This window comes from Brassica napus, chromosome A5 (genome assembly GCF_020379485.1).
Source record: "Brassica napus cultivar Da-Ae chromosome A5, Da-Ae, whole genome shotgun sequence".
Taxonomy (NCBI): domain Eukaryota; kingdom Viridiplantae; phylum Streptophyta; class Magnoliopsida; order Brassicales; family Brassicaceae; genus Brassica; species Brassica napus.
Window position 1 is genome coordinate 5,400,251 of NC_063438.1, and position 10,534 is coordinate 5,410,784.

A 10,534-nucleotide genomic window follows, 5' to 3' on the forward strand; every position below is an offset into this window, starting at 1 on the left:
GACACATTGATTTACAATATAGTGATTTAAATGAAACCCTTCAGCTAAACATCTCAAAACTCATGAGGGAAGATTCATAATTAAATATTTAACTGTATTGCCAATATCCTTTTCTATTGCTCTCTTTTGGGAGATTTGGTGAGTGTGCCAAAAACTATGTCCCATAGCGACGATGTTACACCAAATCCCTTGTCATGAATCCTGAAGTGATGGCTCAAATGGTATTTCTGAAGAAATCATTAAGAAAAAAAAACTCTCTATAGCCGATCGATTAGTAAAGTCTTGTTTAATGACTTGACTTTGTTTTACCTTGAGATTTTTGGTCACTGCTCTAGTTGGGTGTGCATGGTGAAGGTAGTAGTGAGTAACATCGTACATCACGTACCCAAGCATGCCGCCTCCAAACAGTGCAGGTGTGACTGAAGGAGTTGTGAAAAGCTTCACAAGGTTCCAGAACTGTGACACAAGATAATAATAAGACGATCTAAGTTTCTTTTTTTGTGTGAAACTAGGAATAATGGTGGAGATAGTGTGGATGATGATCAAATGTTTACAGGAAAGCATAAAACTGCTGTAGCAGCAGGAGGAAAGACGAGTCGAAGATGGTCCATTGGGTGCTTGTGATGGCATCCGTGAATAAGATAGTGTGCCGTGTTTCCCCTGAAATTGTTCCACAATAACATTAGCATGAGTACTATGTACATGAAATGTGACATAATAGAGAGTGTGTGTGTGTGTGTAACTAACCAGTAACTCTTTGTCTTTATGTGGAAAAGGAACCGGTGAAGAGTGTATTCTATCAACGTCCAGATAAATATTCCCAAGGCTATCAGTGGGACGATTTCTGGAAGTGAAAGGCCCCTGCTTACCGACATGGAGATGCACCAGACTGAAAGAGTCAAGAACTGTTTCCATTGCAAATATGTTACAGAATGGAGATCAGAGGCTTATTGACATTGCCAATTATTTAAATATGTAGAATTGAAAAAGGAGAGAGAGACTTATATACCTCCCAAAAGTCACTGTGGAAAAAACGAGGGCCTTTCTTTGTCACAATGGGTTGGTGAACCCATTCCTCGTAGGTTTCACCGAGATGACCAACCTGTAAAACATCCAAAGCAATGACAAGAGGGTTGAACATAACTTTAATTATCACTAATAAATAAGAGCAAAAAAATATTGGGTGATTAGAGGCAACGTTGAAATCCCCTATATATTAAAGGAGAAGCACTTTTAAAACTTACCTTAAAGATTATTGGCAATGTGTGTGACGTGGCCTCATGAGAAGCTTTTATTTAGCAAAACGCTTAGGTGTCACGCAGAAAACGCTCCTCACAAAAAGTTTGAATTTAATGCAAACAAAAATATTCCTTAAACAGAACTTTATATTAATAGAAATTTAAGCTCAAGGTTTACGACTTGCGTGTTTTTAAACGTGCTCTGAGAAATAAGTTATTGACTAGATTTTGACCCGCGCAGGCGCGCGGGTGTATATTTTGAAAAATATGTTGATATTTGTTTTTCATGTAATTATTAGGATTTGGATGAATCCGAGGAACATAACCGATACCGATCCAAAGATATAGTACCAAACCCAAACATAAATTGATTAAATATTCTAATTATTCAAAATTTTGTTATTTAGAGAACCGAATCTGATCCGAACCGAAGTATTTGGGTATCCGAATTTATCTAAAAATAATTAATATACTTATTTATTTAATTATTTTTAGATTTAACGTATATAAAACATCAAAAATGATACTTTTAAATTGGTTTAAATACTTGAAAATATATATAGATAGTCAAAAGTAAATATCTGAAATAGTTAAAGTATACTCAAATCACCAAAAATACTTAAAATAATTATTGATTTCGTATCCAAAATTTTAAATCAAGCCAATTGATATGTTAAGCTTAAGTATTATGACATATGTTATTCAAATTTATACGTAATATATTATTTTATTTATACATTTTGAGAAATTTAAAATATATAATGATTTAAGACTTTAAAATAATTTAAATTAGTTATCCAAACCCAAACCAAACCCGCAAAGATCCAAATCGAACTCAAACCAAACTTTAGAAACATTCTAATAAGGCTGAAATCTTTGACCCCGAAAACCCAAAATACAAACCGATCAGAACTAAACCCGTATGGGTATCCAAAAGCCCATCCCTAGTCATTATTATATATCGTATTTTATCATCATATAATTAATCGTATTTTATATGTACCATCATATAAGTAATCATATAATTAATAGTATTTAATACATACCATCATATAAATAATTACATATATTATATTTTTAAAACTTAATATGAAATATGAAAACCATAATTTGAGTTGGTATTTCAAATTGGGCTTTGTATTATATTTTTCTTATATATATTGACAATATTTTTTTATAATGGTTATTGAAAAATAGTTTAGTAAAAATCCATTTTTGAATATATGTATATTTTTGAATCAATTTTTGATATAAATCAAATTTGAATTATTATTTTGATTTGAAATATGTATATAAAGTTTAAATTTTGTTTTATGGTTAGTTTAGAAAAAAAAATTTAGGGAATTAGATTGACCCATTTTAGTATATTTTAAAAGTGGCCTAGATAACTTTCAATTTTTAAAAAAACATAAGCCCATTATTTTTTTTCTTAATACTACTATCCTTGTTTTCAAACAAAAATATTTTTTTTTAAAGACTGCAATCAATGTTTCCAAACACTCCAAATTTTTAAAAGTCCTATTCAAGTCTCCAAACACTCCAATTTTGTACTTGAGTTTTAATAAGATAGACTAGATTTTGACCCGCACGCCCGTGCGGGTGTATTTTTAAAATAAAATTATGATGCTATTTGATTTTTATGTCACTATTTAGGATTGGACAAAAAACTCGAATTCGAAGAATTGAACCGATCCCAATCCGAATAAGTAGTATTAAATCCGAACCGGAATTGATTAAATATCCGAATTATTCAAAATTTTGGTATTTGAAAACTGAAATCCGATCCGAACCGAACCGAAGTATTTTGGGTATCCAAAATAGATTTATATACTTATATATATTAATTATTTTTAGATTTTATATATATAAAAACATCCAGAATATATATGATACTTTTAAGTTTGCTTAAATGCTTGAAAATATATACAAATAATCAAACGTAAATATCTTAAATAGTTAAAATATACTCAAAACTCCAAAAATATTAAATAATTATTAATTCTCTACTAAATATTTAAACCAAACCTATTTAAATTGATTATCCAAATCCGAACCAAATCCTCAAAGATCTGAAATAAATACGAAATCCCAAAAAGACCCGAAAACGAACCCAAACGCCCACCCCTAATATGTGTCATATATATATATATATCATATATGTGTCATCATAGGTTACAAAATATGTGTTATCATATATAATCATATTTTATACGTACCATCAAATAAGTTTTTTTATAATTAATAATATTTTATATGTACAATCATATAAATAATCACATAAATTATATTTTAAAATTTAATGTGAAATTTAAAACCATAATTTAAGTTGGTGTTTGAAATTAGGCTTTGTATTGTATTTTTCTTATATATATTGAAAACATTTTTGTAATAGTTATTGAAAAATATGTTAGTAAAAATCAAATTTTGAATATATGTTTATTTTTGAATGAATTTTTGATATAAATCAATTTTAAATTATTATTTTGATTTGAATATATATATTATCAAGTAACATAGACTCATTACTTTTTGATATAATGTAATGGACTTCCAATTTTTTAGTAGCATAAGGCCATTTTTTTTTCTAAGTTACTACTATCCATGTTTCCAAACAGTATTATTTTTTAACTCCTATCCATATTGCCAAACAATCTCAATGTGTACTTCAGTTTTAATAATATAGATGTGCTCATAAAGATTTACGTGTATGTAAATAATAGAAGCAACTTGCACGCGAGTAGGAGACTGATGAAGAAACTGAGAATGTCTATGCGGTTAAACCAAGTGATTAGGAAAGACTGTGATGATAAGGAATCTTTTTTTCCTATGTATATACTAGAAGAAGACTTGAACAAACAAACATACATAGTGAGGAGAAGGCGATTTAGAAGCGATGGCGTCCGTGGGCGAGGGTGAACTTAAGTCACTCAAAAACTTGTGTAATGAGATCACTGAGGCACTGAGTCCGCAGGGAATGGAAACGTTAAATTCCTTGAATGGAAACATTAAATTCCTTGATTGAAATTTTTGTAAGAACAGAATCAAACATAGCGTGTTCAGAAACTCTATTCACCTTTTGTTTAAGAATCATGCAAAGACACAACAACACCATGTTGATACCGAACTTGAAAACGGTGGAATCCAAGAACACCATGTTTTTGTGGTTAGGGCCAAAGTATAAGAGAGCTTAAAAGAGTATCCTATTCATCATGGTAATCTAAAGATAGGATCCCATGTTGGAATTAGATGAGAGCTCTAAAATTTATCCAATTCATTATGGAAACTTAAAGATTAGAGCCGATGGTGGAGATATTATTAAAGTTGATGAAAACCATAGAGAATATGTTTCAGGAGCAAGAGTCTGAGAAATATGTTACCAATGTGCTCTTAAAGTTTCTTTGATATTTTAAATTTATAAATGTTTTGTTTCGTTAACTTTTGGTATGTTAGGGAACTTTAGAAAGAGTTTTAATTTTTTTTTCTTTGACAGACTATAAAAAAGTGATGGAAGCATAATAATTTGAATGATGTGCTCATAAAGATGGACTTGGAGGGAAATAATGGAAGAAACTTGCACTTGGTGAGGAGACTGATGAAGAAACAGAGAATGTTTATTCGGTTAAACCAAATGATACCGAGCTATAAGCTTATCCCTGAAGAAGAACGGTGTTCTGTCAAGTACGAGGTAGTGAACAACAAGTATTCTCTGATAAAAAAGTATTCTCTGATGACTTTGAAGAGTTCGAACATAAGAAGCTAACCGAGTACGAAGAAGCAATGACGAAGAGCGAAAATGAGATGATTGAGGCTGATAGGTTGATGGAACGTATGATAAGTGCAGTGGAGAAACTGGAGATCAGGGTTATAAAGGGAGAGATGAAAGGGAGAAGACTCGGATGAATCATTTATCACATATTGCTCAACCCCACGAGGAAATCAGAGGACACTCTCAAAGCACGAGAAATGAAATACTGACAAAGAATTGGTAGATAGCACAACATTTTAGAAATCAGTAACTACAATATACAATACATCAAACTAAAGTAAGGCTTTCTAGAGTATTGCTATGAAAGCATGAAAGAGGCACTAATACAAGGAAAAAGTGTGCATAATCTATCAGTCAAATAGGATAAAAAGTGAACTGCAACCTCAACCCGGGCCAGGTTATAATCATGCACCTCCACTGAAGAGAATCCATCAATGTCTGATGGAAGTTAAAGAAGATAGTAACAAAAATAAAGAAACAAACCATAGATTTCCGCAAACCCAGAGCATGCCTGAAATAAAAGGCAGAGAAGGACTTTGATAATTTGATTCAGAAAATGAATAAGCTAAGAGTAGTAGAGAATAACTAAATACAAGCATCATAAGATGGCAGCGCTTACATACCTCAAGTCCCTCATCCTGTTCCCAAGCAATGCTACGACTATTATACATATTCTTCATAAGTATAGTGCACTATTTGTCGGGGTAGAAATGAAGATCTGCTGCAACACAAGCCAAAAAGACAAGCTCCAGTCTTTAAATGAAAAGGACCATGAGCTTTATCCTAGACATAGAAAGAAAAAACTAAGCGTACTTACTTTTTTTTTTTTGTGCAACACTAAGCGTACTTACTAGAAGCATAAGAACAACAGATAAAGAGGGATACAACAATCACCTGCTCAGTTCCAAAGTTGGGTACTTCTTGTGCGACATTATCCAGAATTTGCAGAGTAGAACTAACATTATGATACTTTGACAAAGCTTCAGTTCGCGGAGGTAGAAGATTAGGCCTGCCAGCAATCTTCAAAACAAACACTCTACATTGGTACTCTAGAATCAAATCAAAATACTCAAACACTCTACATAGGATGTCTTACAAAATTTGGAATGCATTTGTAGAACATTACTCCAAAGTTTTGTATCACATTTAACTACATGCACGTAACAGTAATGCATGTGTAGAACATTACTCCAAGGTTTTGTATAATATTAATTCCATGCACGTAACATTAACGTATTTCTCACCACCATTATACGTATAATATAGGTATAATAAAGAACTACAAAGTGTTTTAACTTTAGTGAAGAAACCTTCCAAAACATGTCGCATAATCCCATTAATTAATAAAAGTGTCTCATAAGTCTCGAACTTATGAGCAATAAATATTAGAGTAGTTACCAAGCAATTATTTGTTACATATCCCTTATATATTATTTGTGAAGCATTTTTTAAGTTACAATCTTTGTATCAGTGTTTACGTGGCAGCTCCACAGCTCTTCTCAGTTCAAATATTTAAGACCTTTTGTTTACTAGAAAAATTACAAGACCATGCCATTCATTAGATATTTCGCCGACGTGCATTTAATTATATACATTGACAAACACAATTAAATGAATACAGATTTCTCTATGGTTACTGCCAATACAATTTAACAACTCCCATTCTCACATACATTCGGTCACTGTCCATACAATTTTACTCTAAGAAGCTTATAAAGGAGGCACAAGTTAAGTGATTAATCCTAATTCCTAACTTTCTAGAAGTTCATATAATTATCCCTTAAAATATAAAATCTAAACAAATCATTCATATAATCATCTCTTATTGGCTGCTGTTGGCTTCAAGAAATTCAGCAGTATGACATGTGGTAGACGTAGACCCCTACGAATGTAATGCAATTTAATCAAGCATGGTCCATATATATCATATGTTCAATACAAAATTTATTTGTGATCCAGTATAATATTTAAAAGAGAGCACAAGAATAAGATTATCAAGATTAAATTATGAAACCAAATAACCGATCGAGAATTTTGTGTAAGCCGGTTCTAATTGGTAAGCTTTAACCAGAAACCAAAAAAAAATGAATTTGAATTGTCCGTAAACGTGCTATACAATACTCTTTTAATGTGGTGTAAACAAGAAAGGAAAATCAAAAAAAAAAAACAAAAGAAGGAAAACCCGTAACATTTCATTCAAGGGTGTTGACTTTAAAGTGAATATTCCTTATAAGATTCACATAAAGATTTGAATTTTATATGAAAATTCTCAATCATAAATTCATAACTTTGCAAGCAAGTATAAGATCATCTTCTTTTGGAATATCATAGTTATAGATTTCTTTTCAATAATTTGTTTAAGGAAAGTTGAATAACAGAGTTACTTACGATTTTAAATATGATTTCCGTAGTTAATACATAGTATATTCAGCCATTAACTCTTCCGTGTATGGTTATGATCCGAACCAAAATAAAGAAAGTGGTTTGGAGTTGATAATAACGAATACATACTGAATTGGATGTTATTTTTAAGAAACCGCGGAATATAGATATGGTTTGGGAAATAAACCGATCAAACCAAATAATTAAAATATAACAGTATAATTATACATAAATTAATGTAATTAATAATACTAATATAATTAATAATTTTAAACATAAATTTTCTTTATTGATATGATCTTCATAATTAATATATTGATTTTTACTTTTTTTTATTGACAAATATGTGCGATAATATTTACTTATTTAATAATATTATATATTACTAATTTTCTTATTTTTATTCTATTGGAACCATTATTATTATTAATGTAATATGTTTACTAATTATTTTAAATATTAAAAGTAATAAATATTCTATTTAAAAATCACAATATCTTCATGTTTTATTAAAACAATTATCTAATCATATAAAGTAAAATTTAAAAAGTATTATAAAAAATATATATGAATTTATGGCTTTTGGTATAAAACTGAATAAACCAAAAACCAACAATATATAAATCGAACCAAACTTTAGATACGACTTTAAAATGATATATGTTTTTATAAACTGAAATACTTAAAGAAAAAAAAATCGAACTGGAATCCAGACTTGACACTCCTATCTTTTACATATACTTTCACCCCGCGCAGGTGCGCGGGTCTCCAACTAGTAGACTATTAAAATCCTTACTAAACAGTTGTATTTACCTGAAATACAAGGGCCTTATTAAGATCCACAGAGAATCCCTGAGCAACCATTTTGCAGACCTTTTACTAAACTGAAAAGATGGAATATAAAGACTATCAAGAGAAAGACAGAGAAGGTGCAACGCTCTTACGACAGTAGCGTATTTCGTTTAAAGAGGAGCGCATAGTGTGACATAATGAAACACCTGATGTCAGCTTCTTCAACTAGACAAATATATAAATGTAAATTTGTTATTTTTCAAGAGCCAGATTATTAGATGCCTGAATCTATTCATGACGTGTTATTGAAAAAAAAAATCATGGGTCTATTGTTTGTTAAGAAGATAGTTAAACTTTGTTGTTCTTGAATATTATACCTAAGTCACGTACACAAGTTATGTTATTTGGCCCCACGAGAAAACCCAAGAAAACAAATGAAATCCTAGCAGAAAAGCAAGTGCTAGTTGAAATCTAAATGAAATACAAACTAGTTATTAATCATTAAAAACTACAAGATACGACACAGCTTATGTGTGCTTGTCACTCCGAAGACCCCACCACCACCAAATACATATATAAGCACCGTCAAATCAAGTCACAGATTAACACATCAAGTAAACAAAAACATACAGCTCAGTAGCATCCTGGTTACAAACATGAGTTCATGGTTGTTGATTTGATAAACAAAATCCAAATATTCTTAGCCTAGAACCATGATTGTTAATCTAAGTTCTTCTTATTCTCATCATTGAACCATTCACAGTTTTCACAACCAAGAAATTAATTTTTACGTGTACCACCTATTATTACATAATTAGCCACATCCCGAGACACCTTCTTCTTGACAACTAGGACGGGACATTTTATTTGTTAAATTTGATTCGATTCGATCAAAAAAATCCGGATATCTGTAAAGTTTTGAAATAAGCAAATAATAAAAGTCAATATCCCTTAAAAAAAAGAAGCAAATCACAAATACTAAAATTTTAAGAACATATACGCTATGCTCCGAAAGCTATATATATACATATATATATTGATTAAATGTACACTTTTTTATGATACCTATAACTTTTTCTTAAGTTTGTCTTTCTTATAACTAATTTTAAAACATAGAGTTTCACTCTTCTTTTATTTTTATTTTATATATCATGTAAAAATATTTTAAGAACAAATGTATCTCAGTTTTTTAGATTATTTGTCTTGACTAAAAAGAAATGATATATCCATAAGTATTCGTAAATATCCTCAAATATCTGCATATTTTCTCGATATCCAGTTTTTTGGATATCCGTACTTTTTCGGAACAAAGCAAATTGAAAAATTTGATATCCGTAACATACAAAACAAATCACAAATATCTCCAAAAACCCGGATATTTGATCCATGCACGGCCCTAGTGACAACCATGTAGGCTTCAGCAATGCATAATCAAATTTAAGAGAGACTTATGCTTTTGTGTACGTTGTTCCAAGGATGGAGCAAAAAGTATCCGATCAGAAACACTTAAAACACCAAATCAAAATAAACAACCTTGCTATTCAAATTACATGGAAATCGAGGAGGTAACAAAACACGAAGCAAGGAACGAGCGAGAGAAAGAGAAACAACAAACCTAACTTTGAAATGCCGGATCTCAGTGACTCTGACGAAACGACAGCCGTCTGAAGACGAGAGAATCGCCGGAGCCCTGTTTTGTGGTTTGTGTTTTGTTGTTGGGGTTGTTGTATATTAAGGGACAATGTCGGCATTAAATATATTTCCAAGGCAGAGGTACTATGGGGCCGTTTGTTTCACCATTTGTCATTTCCATTCAAATGATTCATTTGTATGATCTATTCAAATGATCCATTCAGATTTTTGTGATTGTTTGTTTGTCCATCCACATAGCTCATCTAGATGAATCATCTAAATGGATCTTATGTTTGTTTCTTTATTTTCATTTCCATTCAAATGAGTTTAGCAAACAAATTATCAAAATACCCTTATGTTGATTTAATCATATGTTTGATATTAATTTTAACTATATTATATTTAATTATTTAATTTAATATATTTACATTAGAATTATTTCAAAATTAACGAGTTTTCTTTTTTTTTGCGGTTTGGGCGGGAAAACAAGATTTTTCGGTTTTAACGGAAAACAAGATTATTCGGTTCTGGCGGGAAAACGAGATTTTTTGGTTTTGGCGGGAAAATACAAATTTTCAGTTTTGGCGAGAAAACAGGTTTTTGCGGTTTTGTCGGGAAACGCGTTTTTGCGGTTTTGGAGGGAACCACGTTTTTGCGATTTTGGCGGAAACGCATTTTTGCAGTTTTGGCTGGAAAACGCGTTTTTGCGGTTTTGTCGGGAAAC

The 10,534-nt window shown here is 30.9% G+C and overlaps 1 protein-coding gene and 1 long non-coding RNA gene across 2 annotated transcripts; both read right to left on the reverse strand.

Annotated features, from left to right (window-relative positions):
* Positions 1-47: 47 nt before the first annotated feature.
* Positions 48-888, reverse strand: LOC125609341 (dihydroceramide fatty acyl 2-hydroxylase FAH1-like). Its single transcript, XM_048780666.1, has 4 exons — positions 748-888; positions 555-660; positions 310-456; positions 48-227 (listed from the first exon to the last, which is right to left on the reverse strand). The coding sequence occupies exons 1-4, from the start codon at positions 873-875 to the stop codon at positions 114-116; spliced, it is 495 nt and encodes a 164-aa protein (XP_048636623.1). The 5' UTR covers positions 876-888; the 3' UTR covers positions 48-113.
* Positions 889-5,350: 4,462 nt separating this feature from the next.
* LOC125609342 lies at positions 5,351-10,004 on the reverse strand. Its single transcript, XR_007339681.1, has 5 exons — positions 9,794-10,004; positions 8,200-8,270; positions 5,899-6,886; positions 5,628-5,722; positions 5,351-5,515 (listed from the first exon to the last, which is right to left on the reverse strand). It is a non-coding gene; the product is annotated as an uncharacterized LOC125609342 (long non-coding RNA).
* Between the last annotated feature and the right edge of the window lie 530 nt (positions 10,005-10,534).